Source organism: Monomorium pharaonis, chromosome 6 (genome assembly GCF_013373865.1).
Source record: "Monomorium pharaonis isolate MP-MQ-018 chromosome 6, ASM1337386v2, whole genome shotgun sequence".
NCBI classification, from domain to species: Eukaryota; Metazoa; Arthropoda; class Insecta; order Hymenoptera; family Formicidae; genus Monomorium; species Monomorium pharaonis.
This window is the reverse complement of record NC_050472.1, coordinates 779,284-800,392: the sequence shown is the minus strand read 5'-3', so window position 1 is coordinate 800,392 and position 21,109 is coordinate 779,284. Positions and strand designations below refer to the sequence as shown.

Sequence of the window (21,109 nt, the reverse complement as noted above, 5' to 3'; positions counted from 1 at the left end):
TGTTTAACACACACACACACACGCACGCAATCATAAAAAAAAAAAGCGTAAAATTAGATTGGTACATTACGCTAAATCTGGGGAATCTAGCAATAAGAATGTAAACAAAAGACAACAAAATGCTGTCAATTAAATATAATATTTATTATCTACAATTACATTTTTACCTATACAATTCGCAAAAGTCAATTGACTGATCATTTCTTTAAACATCTAGTATCTACATAATTGAACCACCAATATATATGCATACACACATGTGTATGTATGTATATCTTTTTCTTTTTATTACATGCCAGATCTTGATTCTTTATGTAGGCTTAAGAAACAGACAACATTAATCGGTATTGTCATTGATTTCCATTAGTATGATTTAACTTAATTAAAACATTGTACACTGATTTGTATTTTACAATAATCTCGCAACTCTAAGTATAATATGAAACCGGATTCTATACATGAATTTCTTTATATACAAGCAATTTACATCATAATCGGTATGAGAAATTAGTTTATTTTAACAATATGAAATTTTTTCAGAAAATATTTTTTCAAACTATATATGTTTGTAATATAATATAATATATTCATAAAAGAGACTTATTTTGCACCGTATGAGTGTTAACTCAAAAATAACTAAATTTAATTTACAAATGGAACAATTAAAAAATGAAATCGGCATTTTGGAGTAATTTCAATCAATAACGAATATAAATTTATATTTAATAATATAAAAAAATTGGGACACAAATTTCATAAAATAAAATTTCGAAAGACAATAATTCTCGATAAATTCGGTGTTTATAAAATACCCTCACTTGGTTAAATTATTTGAGTGCTAAACAATGGATTGTAATATGTATATATTTAAATTAAATAGCTCGTAATATAACTAAAATTTTTAGACTTTTGTAATAATATGGTAATTAGTTTTCCATTTATACCATATGTAATACAATTTGCACATACCATGCACATGTATAAATTTTTTTTAATTTATAAATTTGAAACAATAAGATATAAGAATGAATTACACGAAACTTGTTTTAATATTGAACAATATGATATATCCATTTTTTAAAACTGTAGTTAATAATTTTATTTTGTTAAATATTCATATGACACTTGGTGTGTATGTTCTTTACAAGATGTAAAAGGTGTGTGTGTGTATGTGTGTAATATTTCTCTTTCATATAAATCTTGACTTCTTATGTATTAATGAAAAGATTAATACTTTAACTCTGTATACAACAGATCAATAATAGAATTAATTACATTGTGGCAATTCTACTTACAAAAGATCAATTACAACTGTCCAAAACTGTCCTGATCTCATTTTCTTTAAAATATGTTAAATCTCAAAGACATTTTTTATCGGTCCATTTTTAGATTTAAGAAGAATAATCCCTCAATGAAGAATGTAAAAATATTTTGAAAAATATTAAAGATATTAAATATATTAAATATTTTTGAGAAATGTAAAAATACAGTCACAGAGTACATAAAAAACCTGTAATAGTTTTATAAAACATTTTTTATAGTGTCAATGATAATTGCATCAAATATAAGCGTTAATTTTAAGGATTTTTATTTCTTAAATCTTAAATTAAATCGATGTGTGTGTGTGTGTGTGTGTGTATCCTAGATTTTTATGTTTAACATATTTCAAAGAAATTCAAATTAATTCCAGATTTCATATAGTTGTGACCGATCTCTTGTTGAAAATAGTATGCATTTTTGTTGCATTAGAATGTAAAATATGTTGTGCTGTTTCCAAATATTGAGAAGTGATGGAATCAAATAATCAATTGCTGCTAGAAATATTTGATGCCAAATTCATAGTAAATCGAAAGCATGCGATTGAGGTAATTGCCTGAGAGAGAGAATTTATAATTTTTATTATTTTCTATAACTCTTCATTTGCTCTATACTTAATACTTGGGAGAAAATATGTATAGGGAATGCACGAACTATGCATAATTTTGAATAATATTACTGTTTATACATCATTCCAGTTTTTCATTTAGAAAAATAACTATTTCTGAAAAAGGCTACATAACAATTTTCTCCAATTGTAGCGAATTACGATTTGTAATAGCTTAAGGAAAATCGAAAGAAGTTTTCTGGAAATGCAAAAAAGAAATATTCTTTTTGTATATTCATACAAATGAAAGATTTGTATGCACCTGTCGTTAAATTCCTGATGTAACAGAATTATATTATCCAGATAAATAAAAGAAAATGTGATATTTAAAAGGAAAACTCTAACGATTAGACCTTATTATCGACCATGTCCACGTTAATCTTATAATAGACATACGGGAAATAATCGCTTTGGCCAAAACCTAGTCCTGGTATATCCACATTCTGTTGAAATAAAAATGGCATCATATAAGTATGTGTTCTGTATAAAGAAAAATCAATATATTTTTCATATATACTTTAACTATATAATTTAACTATATAACTTTTTAATGTCAAATCAAGTCGAATCCGAATTAAACCGATTAAAAATTAAATTAATTATATCAACAAAATTTTACTGAATTCAATCGTTGAAACATATAAACTTAATTAGCAATATAATTATTGTTTAGTTCAATTTCAGTAAAAGTATAGATAATAAAAAAGATTTCTATGTTCACATATCTCCATTAAATATTAATTGATTTAATAATAAAGTTCATCTTACACATCTTTACTTACATCCTGATTATGCGCTGTCGAAGCGGTAGCAGATGAATCTAAGTGAGCGTAAAGCTGATTTAAAGCATCACGTAATCTCCTCGCACATTTCTTATGCGGATGCAGTAATATTGCTTGAAAATTGACAGGTAAACCGTATCTACAAATTATTTATATTATAATACGTTACATTAATAACATGTCATATTACTCTCAATTAATGACGTGACTGTTAATCAGACACATTAATGTACCTAAGAACAGATTCAACAAATACACGCAAAGCTTTAACATGGATCCAAGCGCAGAAACATTCACTGAAATTCACTTTCAACCAACGGACAAGTGGACCGAATTGCTTCTTTTTGTCAGTTACCAATTTCGTTATTTCATTCTTTCCTGCAACAAGACACAATTAGAATAAATTTTAAATTTTGCGATACACACACATCTTCAGTCTCTAAAGATGTCTAGTATATCTCTTCAGATTTATATTTATTTTTAAATTGAATCATATAAAGAAAAAAATAGGAATTGGCTTTAAAATCTAGATTTATGTATAACATAAAGCAATATACTGAAGAAAGTGTGGATAGTTTAAAGGAAGAAAAAGGAGGATAAGAATAAAGTTGTGAGATATCATTTTGTAATATTATAATGTGATAATAAGGTAATAAGAAAGTATAAGTGTCGTTGTTAAAAAGTTGCGCTAGGTAGACTTGATACAAATAAAGTTTAAAAAATAAATGGATCAATTTTCTATATGTGTGGTTAAGTTTTATACAATTTTATATATTGTATAAACTAAGTTCTTTCTTAACATGTCAGATAAAGTAAATAAATTAAAACTATTTTATTTATTTTTAAATTGTTACATTGCATAATATTATATGCAGATAAAAAAGAAAAATCTTGATGTAACAAACCTGCTGCTAATTCTTCTTCATTGTATGTAAAATCTCGTACAATAAACTTCTTTTCGCGAGCGTGCAATTTGAACTCATCTATTACTTTTTTAAATAAAGTAACTGTAAATAATCCATATTCCGAGTCCTGAGTAATAAGTTGTGTACTACGCGGTACAATCATATCTGTCAGTTTTTCATAACAACCATACCATTCCTGAAAGCTAGATCTAAAAATATAAATACATATAGGTATTAATTATTCGTCAAGGATTCAACCCTTACCTAATAAATTTATATAACAACTTTAGCGCCATTAACAAGCTGCAAGTGCATTTACTCACCTTGGTACAATTACAAGCAAAGTGGTCAGATATTCGCTGTCCAGGATGAAGTGTTCCTTCTTCACTAAGTCTGCTAAATTTCGTGTTAATAAACTTCCCCTGTCACAGATATTAAATATTACAGTGACATATTTACTGTCAATTTAATTTAAAATATAAACTTACGTCTGTTTCTTCTCCAAATTTTGTAAGCTGCCTTTTAAATTATTATATATCGTGGATTTAGTTTTTAAATCAGCATCGATCTGTCCCACTTGTTTGCTAATAATATCCGCAATATTTCTTAGAGACTGTTTGATAGGATACTTAGCCATGTCCCACTGGAATCGAGTTATATATGATGGCAGATCACCTAGTGAATTTCAAGTATTAATCCAATTGTTTTTCGAGACGATAAGCAATTTTGTAGTCAGAGCTTTAGAACATATTTCTATATTCATTAGCACATAATCAATAGCAAGTGTAAGCTCCACTATAAATGTAGTACATGCGAAATTTTAAACCAACTCAATATTGATATATTTCTTAAGCTCTGCATATATTATTAACATATACAAACGCTTAAAACATGTATTCCTTTTTGTTATAAAAAATTCAAACGTTGTTTGAAGTAATATTATAAAAATAATATGACCAAAATGATGGAGCTAAAGAAAAAATAATTTTCACACAAGCAATTTCTCAATTTTACAATGCCGCTTGTCAATGGCATTACAAGAAAAAAGCAGGACATACAGAATATATCATGCAACCAGGTACAAATAAGTTCATAAATTTTGTATTTATTTATATACAAGAAATAATTAGTTTTACAAATATATAACATTTATTATTTACATAAAATCCTATAAGATTTATAATGTAAAAATATTACAAAGAAATTATAACTTTTAATATAATTATTAATTGATAATAATTAATGTAATTTATAACGTTTATATTTGTACATGCAGACCTTAGCAATATCCTAGAAACTGCCTTTGCACTTATCTCTGTATCTTATTAATTTAATATATTGTAATTATATATATATATATATATATATATAACTAATCTAATCAGGCAAGATAAATATTTATCACATGCAAATGTATTTTGGTATGCAATTATGTATATTAGTATTATAGAATTTATTGTTAATTATATTTTTTATTCTGTTTTACAATTATCTGCATTATTTTTTTATATGTTTGTGAGTAGAATTTAGGTCTCCGTTTGTACATATATGCTTGGTGAATATAAATAAAATTTAATATAATGCATCTATACGTTTGTACGAAAAAAGATGCTGACCTACATTTGAGAAAAGATACACAATATTTTTAAAAAGTCACAAAATTTCTAAAAAATTTAACATATCTTTCTGTACGCGGTTTCTTCCAAGTATTTATTTTATTATTAACATGATTAGCCATTACCAAATCAATGTGCAATAACGGAATATAATAAAATAACCAAAACAGCCAAAATAAAAATACCATTCCTGATATGATAATTAATTAAATGCATAAAAGAGTAGTACATTATTCTACTTTTTTAAATAAATTATATACAACAATGGTTTCCTATCTAGCTCTTACACTGTAAAAGCATATAAATTACATACACGCGAGAACCATGAAGCGCATTTGTCTCTTATCAAATTCTACTTGTATCAATAATCATGCAAAGTAGTTATAAATTCATGTACCGATCGATAAATATCTATTAATTTCTACCAATTGCTTTTTGTACTGTGATCTGTGCCATTATCTACAATACCATTGTGTTGTATATGTATTACCGTTTGTGCTTATAATGTGATTCTTTTACTAAAATTATAGTAATTATCAAAATGATTAAAGATTAAAGAGATCATTATTATATTAAGGAAAACAGAAATATAACTAAAAACGAAATGATTGGAATGGGGGTAAAAATGTGTAAAAGAATTTTGGGTACATTTAAATATAAAGTTGGATTTCTCTCGTCATTTCTTTTTTTGATGTCACATTTGTTTCCCTAGATTTATTTCAGTTACGTTCTGCATATATGCATAAATGATATCAAACATAAATGATAACAAATGTATACAAATGTGCATATATTTAAATAACAAAAGTTGCGATTACTTATAAATGAGAGCAGAAGCAATATACAAAAGCTATATAGAAACAAATAAGAGCAAAATTAAGAGAAGAAGCTCAATTTATCTGGTAGATAACCCCCCCACCCCATCTCCACACATACGCACGCACGCACGCGCGCACATACGTAGTATATACAATATGCAAATTGATCCACCATAGTCATTGAAATACTGAGATTTTTTAAATTATAATTATATATAACCAATGTAAAAAAGAGAATAGTGAAGACAAACGAGCAAAAAATCAAAAATATCAGCGGAATTTCTTGAATAACATCAAACTGTGAAAAAAGATATGCACACTCATCATAAATTAGGATGTGCTACAGAATGATGAATTCTCCCTTTAAGAGCTTTAGATTTATTAATTATTCATTAAATAAATACAATCGGAAAATATCTCTGATTATGGCTTCGAGAAAGATTAATTTCAATTTAGATTCGATTTAAATACATCAATTTAATCTGAAGAGAGATTGTCATATATTTTTTGCTGTTTCCTTACAAACTATTAAAAAATTGTTTTTATTTATTATTTTCGTTTATAAAATTAAGATTTATTATACGATTAGTAATTTTAATTACAAAGAGAAAGAAAATCATTAATAAATAATTCTTACTTATTAAAAAGTTCCACACATTAAAATAATTTTATATTTTATCAAGATTTTAAAACGATATTTTAATATACATGTATAATATAAAATGTAAAGTTAATATTTAAGGAAATAGCACTACAGCATCAGTACATCTGCATTATATATATTTACAACGTAATAAAGTTTAAAGCTACACATTTGTTTCTTTGCTTATTTTCTCTGTTCTAGTCATTTTCAAGTGTGTTTTTGCTATTCTGTAAATTAGAATTATTATCTTTATTCTGACAAGCTCTCTCTGTATTGTCTCATTTTTTTCTGTATTTACACCTTCCAAGAAAAAACACACGATGATTCAATAACTAAACCATTGAGACACGTGGTGCACGGGGCGAATAAAGCTTTGCAGCTATATATCAAGAAGGAAGAGGATAAAAGGGAGAAGGAATGACGGTCTCATATCGACCGACAGCGACAGGACGGGTACCTGGATTTGGCAAATTGCCACTATGGTCTTGGTCTTGGTCGTTGTTTTGGTCCGCATCATCGTCGTTGTCATCATTATCGCCTTCAATCGATTTGCGGGCAGATCGATCTGGGTTTTTCTCAATGGTGACCCGCGGACGTAACGGCTGCTGCCACCCGAACTCTCCTTCGCTGCTACAGTTGGATGAGAGAGAGGAGAGGGTCGGACTCGTGGGAATGGGACTGGAGCGTGGCGTCGAGGGTACAGAGGCAACGCACCAATGGGTATGATAGCACGAGTATATCGACGAGGCATGGTTGTTGGACTGAGCTTTGACATCACAGATGCCTTGAAGATCATACGACAACTTCTTTTCCACCGCGGGGAAATGATCCTCGTGATGTTTAACTTGGGAACTAGGATAATGATGATGATGATGATAATGATGATCCTGGCGATGGTCGTAGCAATGATGACGTTGGTGATGATGCTGACCTAAACAAGTGGCCGGCTCTGGTTCGGACTTGTCCAATTCCCTCCACTGCCTGTGATGCTCCATCGTAGTCTTGTGTGATGGTGTAACGGGGGTGTTTGGCGGGGTGTCCGGACCCCCCTCGAAACTCAAGCTCTCCTCATCCACTGACGTTTGACCTATCCATTACAGCCCAGTCCCAATCTCCGCGCGATCTTTTTTATTGTCTTGCTCAACTATTATTGTCTCCTACGCAAATGCCTAACGACAACGCTGACGAAACTAAATGAAAAACAACTCAAACAAGAAAACGAGGAGTATTTAACGCAGATCGCCTTATTTTAATTTAAGTAGCAAAATATAGATTTAATTTAACGACAATTTAATACTGACTCGTTAAATGGCTGCAGATTTTCCAAAATAGACATAGTCTGAGAAATGTAGACAGTCTTATAAAAAGATCAGATAGTAACTTTTTTGTAAAGAACGAACGATATAACATCCAATAACATATAAAATAATTTAATGTATCACTTCATGTTTATGTTTAATTACACAGTAATTATATTTTAAATTTAAACAGTAAGATAAATTGTACTATTCAATACAGAGTGTCCCCTTTTAATTATTTATTAATTACTTTATGTTCCATATAATATAATTTTTTTAATTATTCTGCATATAAAAGTATTAGAATTATCAAAACATTAACAATTTACGGAATATTTTAATTTTAACATATTTTGATATAAAATATTAACTCTTTTAAACTATTAATTTTCTAATAACTTTAATACTTGTATATGCAAAATAATTATAACAATCATATTATCATTTTAAATAATATCATTTAAAAAAATCATATAATTCCTTTTTTAAATATTGATAATTGTGATCTTATAAAATCAATTTTTTCAAAAATTGATAGTTTGTCTCCCCTTCATACAATTTTTGTTTGCAATTTTGTTTCAAAAATCCGTTGCTTTCGAGATATTTGAGATAACATACTCTGTATATCAAAGCATTTTATACATTAGTTTGAACGTGTTCAAAGAAGAATTCAAAATATATAAATTTTCATTTAATATACATAAAATATAAAATATAATTTTTCATGTTAATCACCTTATTAAACGTTAAATACTCCAATATATTGCAAAAACAATGACAAAATAGAAAAACTAAAAAACAAAAGGAATATTCGAAAGAATATAATAATATTGACGAAATGTACATACTAGAAAATAAAGAAAGTAATAGTTATTGTGCGACTCAAAATCATATGGTGCATTGCAAACAGAGATTAATATAAAAGGAAGACTAATAATTAAAAAAAACCAAGGAAAATGAAATCTTGTAATGGCTAATCAGAGCTTGGTGACCACAGTAACCCAAGCGGTTTCTCGCGTCGGGCGGAAAATTTTCTCCGACACGCGTGTGGTCCGTAATTTCACACAGATACATCCACATATTTTTGTTTTGTTTGTCCTTTACACATCACGTTACATATTCATGTCTCGAAAAGCATCTTTTTCTTTGTTTTTTTTATACCTTAATGTAGACTTCTGCATAGTGCATATGTACGAGAGCATTTATTAATAAAATAATAAGGGTGGGAAAACAGGGTTAATGTGGTCAAAGTTAAACAAAAGTAAGCCAAGCAACATCACAAATTTAGAAATAAATCTAAAGTAGATAATAACGGAAATAACCAAATACATAAATAAGCATTCTACGAATATATCAACTATGTACTATTGTATGAAGCATATCATTCATAGGTAATTTGCAAATAATTATACAAGAACATTAAAGTATATTAACCCTTTAACTGTGGGACAGAAATCTGTGCCATTTTTGTGGTGAAAAGTTTTACAATTTTATCCACAAATTTATTTTTTACATTTTTGGGATTCGCTGATTTTAAATTTCAAATTAGAATTTCAAAATTTAAAGTGGCGGATCCAATATAGAAACCCATTTTCAAGAAAATATGATTATTTTTAAAAACTCTAATGCGCCATATTAGATTCCCTATTTTGAATTTTGTAATTTTGATATAAAATTTAGATTTAGCGATCCAAAAAACCTATAGAAACCCATTTTCAAAAAAATCTGATTATTTTTTTAAAACTTCGATGCGCTATATTGGATCCACCATTTTGAATTTTGTAATTTAGATTGTAAATTCGAATTCAGCGACCCCAAAAATCTTAGAAAATGTGGCAAAAAACTTGCCACTATAAAAATTCCGGTAGTTTAACTTTTTTTTAGATGCACATATATGTGTCATTCATAGCGAAGGGGTTAAAATTTCGCTAAAAAATGGAAGTAAGTATTATTTAATATTATAATAGATAATATAGAAAAGAAGGTTTTAAAATCATTTTTAATTTATGATATGCGCCATATACATAATATTACTACATATATGTACTACGGGAAAATTTTGTCTGTATTCACCTAATTGAACTATCAAAACATGCAGAAATGCTTGTTCTAACATTATGCAACATGTACATTAGTACATACTATTTGTGTATACAGACAAAATTGTTTAAAGTCTCATTCTATTTAATTACGATACATAGGGTATTGTGGGGAAAAACAGAGATCATACTTTTCTAAAATCAAACTCAATTATCATATTCTAAGAAATGAAGAATAAAATCGAAGTTAATTATAACTAAATATCAAAGATCACTGAAAAAGGTAACTCGAAGTAGTGCGCATGTTTTGTGTTGTGTATAGTATTTATTAGTGCATCATTTAATCAACAAAACGTATTACCCTAAGTTTAAAACGTTATAAGAAAATGATGCATAGACAATCGATCGATACCTGTTTGCAAGGGTCCAAAATATTTTTTACCAACAATAAATTATTTCTATAACCAGTCGTTAATTAAATCAAATAAATAACATACGCAGTGTATAGCTATCCAAACAATGTTGAATTTGAACAGTATGAATTGCAATATTTTATAAATTCGCATCTTCTAATCAAGTATAAAGTATACAGAAAAAAGTATTTGGTATTTGTAAATTTCTTGGGTTGATAGATTTGTTTATGTGTAATTATTTATACATAATTAGATGGAATGGTTAACGTTTGAGATAAGAGTAAGGACAATTAAATAGATTTAGGTAAGTACAAACAATGGTTTGGACCCCTGGATAAACAATTTGATCTTCCTTGTCACATGGACAATAAAATGTGGAAATAATGTAAGAGAGGTTTTTCTTTTACTTACTATTGTTGGCCATCAGATTCTCATGTAGTTTGTCCCGTTGATCCTCTAGAACCTCACCCAGATACGTTGCTACTTTACGCGTTACTTGCTCTACGTATCCATCGAGTTTGCCCAGATCGTCTGACAAGCCAACCAATTGATCCAGCGTTCCAACCTTTAGATCTGGGATGTGAAATTTGTAGTTCACTGACAAGGAGTGCTGCTTAGATGTCAAATTGTTCATAGTCTCCCATGTCTGCTGACAGGTTTTGTCCCCAGGTGCGGATATTAGCCAATATTCAGTCATCTTGAATACTATGTTTCGTGACTAAACTTGTAATATACCTGAAATATACAGCAATAATATCACAATGACATTTAATCGAAAGATTTTAAGCAATCTCAAGTGTAAATGAATTATAAATGAGTTACGAAAGAATTTCTTTTAATTATATACACATGATTTAACTATTCGTTTTCATAAAAAATTAAAATGAGTACATAAGAGTGCAATATTAAATTACTTGAGTATTTAAAAAAATATTTACACACAAAACTTACTATTTTATATTACTCTTAATTTTATTACGTTTTATATACTTTGCTGTTTTTGTATACAAAAATAGTTTAAAAAGTAAAGCAGAATTTTTTAAAAGTTTACTATTAATAAATTATTAAGTGTTAATGTAAAAGTAAATTTGGTAGTTAAAATAGAAGAAAAAATACAAATATACAAGAAAATTGTTTTATAATCTCAGACGCAAGAGCTGATCTCCCCTCGGGCGCAACCACCTGCTGCCATCCTGTCAATTCTCCATCAAACCAGGTGGCCACCGTACCGCGCGCATTTGCGCAGAAAACGGACCGTGTGTTCGTCGAGAAGCACATCGAACGTGACGATTGGATGAAAGGGTAAATTAAATTCGCGGAGAATCCGCGGGACGAGAATCCGTATGGAAGGGGGTGTGGCACGGTCGGCGAGCGTCGCGTCGTGTCTGCTTGTTATGTAATTAGGCGCGCTTTCCACGTGATCGTACAAACGGCCCGCGGTGTACCTAGTATCTACCGCGTCGATCGATAACGAGAGAACGAACAAATACAGAATCCACGGCGATGAGGTTGGACGGCGCGTCCTTGGGCGAGATAGAATCTTCGGAGGAATATGTGGGGGATAGACCGATCCGGTGAGACGGAAATTGGGAGGAAAGAAAATAGCCGTGCCGACCCAATGGCGTCGGCATGCACCTCGAACCGCCTTCGAGGATCGATACCGTGGGACGCGTCGGTGGCAGACGTGGGCAGCGTGAATGTGCGGTGCGGTCAGGATTGCGAGGATTACGCGCAGGGAATCGCCGAGAATCCTCATGGCGGCCGGCAGGACGGATTCTTCATTCGATGATCGCCGATATACACAACGTGACATTTCACCTCGAAGCGACATCGGCGCGCGTGCGTCTCTTCGAGATGGATTGGATAAACGCAGTCACTTACCAGGCGCGAGATTGCCGCTGTGAACCTCCTGCTCGTTGTTTTCGTCGTCGATGTCGCGCAGCCGAATGCAGGCAAATTTCGCAGCTTCCCACCGAAGAGACTTCAGAGGATCTCGCGAGCTAGACGACGATGTTCGCCGACGACGATATCACTAGAGACCATTGTGACTTGTGACCGCTCACGTGATGACAGATTGCATACCGCTACTGCTACCTGCTTGCGACCCACCCGACAACTAAGTCGCCGCGGCGTGGCTCTGCCCTCTGCCTGCGATCCCTCGTGCCGTCAGCTGACTTGGCGCGACAGTGCTGCCCCGAGCACCGAATGGCTCTGAGATTTCGGATCCCAACTCCCATGGTCTCATCCAGGGGCTGTAATCTCTTATGTATTTTTCGTGACCAGCGTTTGTTGCGCCACCGCTGTAAGCGAACCCGCCGAACCGAACTAAAATGCAATATGGCCGTCTAAAATCAACATGGCCGTAGTAATGAGTTCCGTTCAACGAGTAAAGTGGAGCAAAGTGAAGTGAAGCAAAGCTTACGAGCAAGCGAGCGTCAACCGAGCATCATTCTCGTTATCTGGGTATGTGAACATAAGATATATTGAGTTTCTTACACAGCTATACCCATCGTAAACATTTATATTTCATAAAAAGGAATTCATTTTAGTCAAATGTGAGTAGCTTATTTCTTCTTGATGAAAAAAAGGCGTTAAATACCGAAGCTCATAAATGTAACATCGAAAGGAGAGTTATTCTTAGTTATTTAATTTGTGGTGTATAAAGAGACTGTTTTTTTTTTTTTAGACACCAGTAGCTGTTCCAGCTTTCGACTCTACACCAGCCTTCGACACCAGAAGAGTTATAGAATAAAGATGCTGTGGCTGCATTTGGAAACATCACCTGAGTGCTCTCGGATATCATTCTATGATAGAATGATACCCAAGAGCACTCGGGTGACGTTTCTGAACGCAGCCTGTCGGAAGAGTTAAATGAGGGAGCTACAATTACAACCAAGAAAAAGAAATCTATGATCACATTACTTAGCCTGTTGCAAGTTGCAAAGAAGCAGCTGATTCCACGTGGATGTAAGAAAGAGCCTACAATTAGTTGAAATACGAGATATAACGCATTTGAATAAGATATATTGAATATATTACTGTTGTGACAATGATTTAAGTTATTTGGCAACTTATTTATAATAAGTATTATGTACGAATTCTATGAGAAAAATCTATAAATCATACATTGTTGCTATAAATTCTGAAGCATTTTAATTGGATATGTTTAATTTTAGTTAAGTAAAACTGAATAAAAAGTAATACATTAACGCGCACGTATACGTTGAATTGTATACAAATATTTTTACAGCGAATATTTTTATATGCATTGAATGGACACGCGACTTAAGTTTTTACGCTAGTGAATACTTTTCTCCAAATATTTTTCTATGTAATGTTTTATATGCAAATTATAACATTTTATGTTTGTACTAAATATGTAATAAAACATGTGAAATAAATAAGTTCAAAAATTTTATTAAATATTATTAATTTGGACGTGTACATGTGTGCATGTGTGTACGTGTGGGTCAATGGAAGGGAAGGGGAGTGAGGTGAAAGGGGAAAGAGCGGCCATATTGCATTTTAGTTCGGTTCGGCTGGTTCGCTTGCAGCGGCGGCGCCACAACCGCTGTTCACGAAAAAAGCATGGGAGATTACAGCCCCTGGTCTCATCGCTGCCCATCCAAGCCCATCCCATCGCGTCCATAGCGTCACTTCTGAAGTTCTGAATTGTTCTGCGAGTTTCCGTGCTATTCTCTAACGTGTTTTTATCAAATTGCGATTTTTAAAGCAAAACGTGAAACGTCATGGGTTGCGATGGTGGCACTATTCCTCGCAGAGACGAGCTCGTGAGAGTGAAGAAGAAACCAGAACAAGTAAGTTTGGAAGATTCATAACCTCGTTTTGGATACGATTTTTTTATTGCCAACGAAATATATTTAATATTATTTTATCATTATTTTTATTTTTATATGTATTATCTTCAGATTATATACGTTGTTTTTCTTGTTATTTTTCTCTTTTTTTTTTCATATAAAAATTTAAAACAAAAGTGCAATTAATTGTATATATTGTTTTCCTATATTTACAGAAAGACAAGGAAGCAGAGTTAGCGTTCAAGTGGAAGCACTGTACGATACGACAATTACCATTGCAATCACCAGTTGTGGGTTGTAGCTTAGGTCGTCTGTACAGCAAGGAATCAGTATTGGAAGGTCTTTTGGATCGTAATACTCTCCCAGAATCTGCCATACACATTAAGAACTTGAAAGATGTGAGGAACCTTAATTTGACATCAAACCCAGCATTTAATGGTGATAAGGCTGAGAAAGGTGATGGTTACAATGACAGTGGCAAAAGCCCATATATTTGTCCAGTCATTGGTTTGGAAATGAATGGAAAATACAAGTTCTGTTTCTTGTGGTCATGTGGATGTGTAATGAGCGAACGCGCCCTCAAAGAAGTAAAGAGTACAGTAAGTGAAACTTCCAAATATTTATACGTATGGAAATAAATACAGGTATCCTTCTACTTATGTTTTTGTTCCAAAACTTTGGTCATAAATCAAATTGATTCTAACAGCATTAGTTTTATATAGGTAAAACATTTATGTTAAAATTATATTACAAAAAATGTTTCAAATTAAAAAATTTATAAATCGAGATAATCATAAATAGAAAAATACTGTATTGACTAAATTTAAAATTTAACAAGAAAATATTAAATTTTACAGTCATGTCATAAATGTCAGCAACCATATGAAGAGATGGACATAGTCATATTAAATGCGGAAGGTGATGATCTGGAGCTCATGAAGGAACGAGTGGCACTTAGGAAAGCTAGTAAAAAAAAGTCTAAGAAGAAAAAGTTAAACGATGACATAACAACAGAAGAAAAGACAGACGAAGTATCCAAGAAGAAGATGAAAAAGGAGGAGAAAATCCCTAAATTAAACAACAATCATAAAGAGGCTAATGATCCTGCTTATAAAAAGGCTAAAAGCGATTACAGCGTTGCAAAGGACCCCAAAGCGTCGGAAGTCTTCAAAAGCATTTTTACCACTCATAAATCTGCTACAGAGCAAGATAGAGCACACTGGGTTACTTATAATCCATTTTACAATTGATGTGTATAACGTAGAAATAGAAATTATTTCCTCACAGAGGAAAAAATGTAAATAATAACAAAATTTAATAATTTACTTTATATATTTTAACATGTGTAAGTAACCGAAATGTTTAATGTTATCTCATTAGATTAATAAAAATAAACTCAATAAATCACCTATAATTTTAATATCAAAATAATTTATGTATTCTACAAATTCATATATGCATATTGTATCTTTTAAAGGCACATAATATAATCTAATTTGCATATAAATTTCTTTGATTTAAATACATGTTTCGCCTAAAATTGTTTAAAAAAAGTATATTGTGTGTACAATGTATAGTAATCGGTCTTACGAAATTATCAAATTACATTTGCGCAGGTATCCTACGTACAAACAAGGCTCGAATAGCTCTAAATATTCTGAGTATAGTGCGTTTCCTGCGCGAATGTCTGTTCAATCCCAAATGATTACACAGATATAAGACTACTATCACTATAATAATTATTCCTATTATGTAACTCCATTGGTAAACAATCGCTTGTTTGTCTTCCTGATTTTCATTCATGTCGTAAGCTATAATGTCAGTGTCGAGATGTTGTAACGTAGGGATACCAGCACCACCGACTCGTCTCTTAAGCCACATAGTGTCTGTATCCTGCAATACTGAATTCACTGCGCTCATGGTATCTGCTACAGGGAGCAGCTTCTGAGGCTTGTAAAGTTCTCTGTAAAAGAAAGATAAAAGAATTAATTTTTTTCCAACATTAAAAAATATAGAAACAATATAATACATTTATTCGAACACTTGGTATGAGAGTCATCCATTTTTAGCCTTGACCTCTGACTATTCTTCACCACAATTACAAAATAATTGAAATACACTTTTAAAACATCAAATTAAACTAATGATTTAATTCTTGATGATTTTCTTCTAGCATGCATTTACTTTTTCAAAATGAAAATGGAAACTAGTAAAGAAGTGGGTAGGCTTACGAAATATTTAGTATTGGATTGACATTTATATATATATGTGTGTGTGCGTGCGTGTGTACGTGTGCGTGTGTGTGCTAAATTACTTACATTGGCACAGAATCATTGACTGGTACGGGCACAGCATAGATAGGGGTTATACATAATGGAAGAGATTTAAAGCTGCCTGCAGGTTCATTAGCTATTACTTTACTATGACGACTGAAATGATTTTCTTTCATTCGATGCGGTAATTTTCCAATCGCTATATTACTCGTCGTCTTAACAGTCTTGTGTTTTCTTTGATTTTCGTTCATAAAAACGGTAGGTACATATCCTGTTGTTGTGTATTCCAAGATAGCATCAAGCATCCAAAAACAAGCTAAATATAGATAATAATACCATTTTAGTACATTATATCTAAATCATAAAATTATACAATTAAAAAATTCTAGAATTATTTGAAAAGAAATAAAAAATTTTTAATGTCCTTTAGTATAAAATATTATAATATTAATTACATAATATTAATATTTTTAGAATTAATATTATAGATTATTTATCATTATTTAAAGCTATTTTTCCATTAACATTTTTTCCCTGTAATACGTACATTTCTGTAAATGGCTGTCATCAATACAATTTGAATCTCCATAAACAACGAGTCTGCCAGACATACTTGTCTGTTCTTTGACATTTTTTTCACTATTTTGATCTACCTGCAATTCGTCATTAATTTTATCATTACGTGCCATTTCAACATCTTTTTCATTAGTCACTTGTAAAAGTCCAAGTATCGGTACGAATGCAGATGTTCCCGATTCTTTTTCCAGTAGCTCTTGGCCCTGATCGTATAAGTCCGCATATAGAACAATCCCATCCTTTGGAAATCTGAATGAATATAAACTTTGCTGTATATAATCTAAATCAGTTTTTCCGCGCATGAAATAACTTGCCTAATTAACGTAGTCCCGGATGCGAATGTGACTGGCGCGTGCTGGCCAAGAGTGAATTGACCATTTCGTACTTCGTCGCCAAATGCCACACCCCAATTGGGATAAAGCAAATCGTTTATGGCTGGAATATTGGCACCTCCCGTTTCCGGTATCCACCATCGACGAGTATTCTCGTCATAAAACTTGATTTTTCGCATAACTGCTATATTGTACCAGTCTGCAAATACAATTACTGATAAACCATCTTCTTTCACATCCCGTTTTAGCTTTGCCACCTGCAGTTAAAATTAATTTATATTAGCATATACATGGATGGCAACAGATGAAAGAAAATTTATGGAATAATTCTAGATGATCAAATTAAACAAAATTGTAATTAAGACTTCATTTTTAATTATAAATGTTTAAATATTCACATTTTGTTTTATTTTGTCATCTAAAATTATTTCTTAAATTTTTTCTCACTTATTGCAAAAAGTTCTGTATATACTTCTTCAGGAAAAAATTCTTCCTCTGTATCTACGATAAGCAGAGTCCCATAATTTCTTGCATCAAAACAGGTGAACGGATAGCCAAGCACTTCAAGATAATACCCGGCATTACGTAAATGTTGATACATGTCTTTAAAGTTAGTATGTATATGATCTCCATTCCAGTCAAGAGGGTCATTTTTTACGCGCAAATCATCTCTAGGAAAATATCCGGGTGGATATCGCAAGTTATGATACTGATCCCATAAAATACGTTTACTGAAATAAAATATTAACAAATATATATAAATAATTTATTAAATATGTGCAAAAACATGTTTCGGTACATTATGCTCAAAAGTATCAATTATCTAAGACATTGTGTTTACTCACTGTCTGGGAGGTGTGGGTATAACTTTTGCCTGCAATGGAAGCGTTACTGTTGATTGGCGTGGCTTACCTGCGCCATCACTCTCAACAGTGAGAGAGATATGGCCTGTATGAAAATACAATCTTCTATAATACATACAAATCGATCTATCGAAGGAATGAAATTAATTTGAACCTTGTGTGATCCCTTGCCAGTCGTGAGACATCAATGGAACCGTTATAGCAACTGCTAACCAGCCAGACCATGGCCACAGGACATCGCTGTACGTTAACGCCACATCAATATGTTCACCATTGCCATTACCGGTATACGGATGCCAGGTAAGATTCACTACATTCCCAGCCACCCCCAGACCATTTATTATAGTTACATTGACTATTACGGGCATACCAGTATGATATATAGCTTGAGTACAGTACGGCCACATATATTGACATTCCGTCAAATCTATGTAACTAATCATTAAACAGAAAATTTTATTAACAAAATCTTCTTTGTTAAATATAGTCATTACTTGAAGAAAAAATAAATTTAGTAATTGTTTAGTAGAATAATATTTTTATGTGTGCAGTTAATGAATTAATAGAATTAATTAAGTATACAATATATAATCAAGACCAATTTAAAAAAATTTTTTTTACTCTTATGTTTACCTTGGATGAAGTGTAACGACAGGGGTATATGATTGTAAAAAATAAAATGCTCGCAAGAGATCTAATTTTCCCGCACCTTGCTCGAACATACCAATTCCAGGTAAGCGACGAGCTGAATTTATTAACGCTTGTTTCATACTCGCTGGTGTAACCTTACAACATTTATTATTACTTATTGAATATAAAACGTATAATAGAATACTTTGATTTTTGTCAATATATTTTGTAGAATGATATATATTGGTGCATGAAAAATCGTAATTACCTTTTCTTTATTAATTTTAGATTTATTTGTTTCTACAAATGCGCTAGCTAATAACGCAATCGCGCCGGTAACAACGGGACTAGAAACAGAGGTACCGGAAAGACTTCTACATCCATTCTGTAAAGCGGACCCTCTTACTCCCGATCCATATATAACTAGGTCAGGTTTGACTCTACCGTATCCATAAGGTAATTCCCACGTAGTCATACCGCGCGATGAAAACCTTGCTATTTGATCATCCCAATTAATGCCTCCTACACCAATCACATCCATTTGATCGGCAGGATTATTTAAAGTGCTATACAAACAAAATAATATTACAAATTGATTATATTTATAGTTTCTTTTAAAACATAAAACATTGAAGAAAAATAATTGAAACTTTAAGGAAATTCTCGTTTTGTCACATAATATTATTATATTACGTAATCAAATTTTAAGAATAAGTTTATGATTAATATAACAGTCATCTTGTTATTATTTAAATCATTATTATAAACAATTGTTTTTAATTTTTTTATATCAATATTTATCAATAGTATTATATACAGAAAAAATTTTTCAATAATAAATCGTTTTTATTTCTTAAATTTTGTTATTTATTATTTTAAAAATAGCAATACCAAAAGGTCCTGTGTTAAAATATATATGTTAAAATATATATATGAATAAAGAGTAACGTGATTTTCTTCTACTTTTTTCAAGCTGGAGAACATTCTTAAAGGACATATAATTTCTTGCTAAGCTAAATATGTTTAAGTAATGCGAATTGAAAAATTAATTAGTTTAAAGATAAACGCGATGTAATTTTGATAATATGAATCTAAAAAGTTCTAATTCCATTTCCTGTAAATAAACTGCATGAAAGTTATATTATTTTATTTACCCATATAAAGGTCCATCATTGCCAATTGCCGACACCATAATGATACCATTAGCTGTAACCTCCCATACTTTATCAACAAATGGTTGGTCCATAAAATCTGGACCACCAATGCTGAGATTTAATACAGTTACCTTCCGAAATATGGCATGATTAAATGCATCCAAGAACCATGAAGTATAAGATACCTGTATATTACAGATAATACAAATTCTTTTAAGTAAAATTAGAAATAAAAAAAAAAGTATGAAAAAAAAAAAATACCTGAGCGTTTGTAAAAACACGGAAAATATAAAGATCTGCATCTGGAGCAAATCCAAAACAATCTCTAGAGGATGACGCGATAACACCGGCTACGAATGTCCCATGACCTAGGCCATCTTCTCGAGTATTTTCATTTGTCCAATTTATCCTTTCTTTAATATTCCTAAAATGTGGATGACTAGCGGCAAGTCCAGTGTCAAATATCGCTACTTTTATATCTTTTCCAGTAATGCCCATTCTCCATAATATGTCAGCTTCGAGCATATATGTGATTTGTTTTGGTATAGCTCTTAATAATTTTCGAGATGTGTGTCGGTTAGGCGATTGTCCAGGTTGAACATTCTGAAATAAGATATTGGCTTTACAACAGTTTTAGGTATATCTGTTCAATATATGAAAACTACAAAAAAAAATTATAGTATATGTACATATATATACATAGTAATATATATATATATAGTATATGTATAGTGCTCTATATAGATATTATAATATAAATTATAAACAAAGCATATTTTGCAAAAATTTAGGATAACATTTTTTAAAAGATAAAAAAAATTCTGTATAAGTAACATTGTTTCATATAATAGCAAGAAATAATATTTTTGCAAGAATAAATAAAATATATTAGTTTTAACTTGTTGCTAATATTTTTCTAAACATCTAGCTAGCTTGATATTATCTGACATTTGAAAATTATTACAAACTTACATTAATTCTTCTTTTAGAATTTTTATATGCTAAGACATTGAAATCGCTTGATG

General features: G+C 31.1%; 3 protein-coding genes across 5 annotated transcripts; 1 reads left to right on the top strand and 2 right to left on the bottom strand.

The window, feature by feature from the left end:
- Positions 1–123: 123 nt before the first annotated feature.
- On the bottom strand, positions 124–12,637 carry LOC105832986 (V-type proton ATPase subunit C). 3 transcript variants are annotated; one of them, XM_036288679.1, is made up of 9 exons: positions 12,320–12,637; positions 10,850–11,173; positions 7,146–7,775; positions 4,100–4,286; positions 3,935–4,033; positions 3,612–3,820; positions 2,940–3,084; positions 2,707–2,845; positions 124–2,367 (listed from the first exon to the last, which is right to left on the bottom strand). In XM_036288679.1, the coding sequence occupies exons 2-9, from the start codon at positions 11,133–11,135 to the stop codon at positions 2,272–2,274; spliced, it is 1,791 nt and encodes a 596-aa protein (XP_036144572.1). In that variant the 5' UTR covers positions 11,136–11,173; positions 12,320–12,637; the 3' UTR covers positions 124–2,271. The 3 variants fall into 3 exon arrangements, with proteins under 3 accessions (XP_036144572.1, XP_036144570.1, XP_036144571.1); XM_036288677.1 differs by lacking the exon at positions 7,146–7,775 and having other exon boundaries at positions 12,320–12,550; XM_036288678.1 differs by lacking the exons at positions 7,146–7,775; positions 12,320–12,637 and adding an exon at positions 11,563–12,311.
- A 105-nt stretch (positions 12,638–12,742) lies between these two features.
- LOC114254825 (replication termination factor 2) lies at positions 12,743–15,684 on the top strand. Its single transcript, XM_012688096.3, has 4 exons — positions 12,743–12,901; positions 13,125–14,256; positions 14,472–14,855; positions 15,114–15,684. Exons 2-4 carry the CDS (start codon positions 14,188–14,190, stop codon positions 15,504–15,506), a joined length of 846 nt encoding a protein of 281 aa, XP_012543550.1. The 5' UTR covers positions 12,743–12,901; positions 13,125–14,187; the 3' UTR covers positions 15,507–15,684.
- Positions 15,657–21,107, bottom strand: LOC105840999 (membrane-bound transcription factor site-1 protease; the record flags this gene model as incomplete). Its single annotated transcript, XM_012688095.3, has 12 exons — positions 15,657–16,219; positions 16,575–16,845; positions 17,077–17,354; positions 17,420–17,694; positions 17,910–18,168; positions 18,283–18,385; positions 18,455–18,735; positions 18,934–19,085; positions 19,199–19,496; positions 20,085–20,269; positions 20,346–20,687; positions 21,057–21,107. Coding segments are annotated over 12 exons (2,856 nt in total), but the record flags the coding sequence as incomplete, so codon positions are not given.
- Positions 21,108–21,109: the final 2 nt, after the last annotated feature.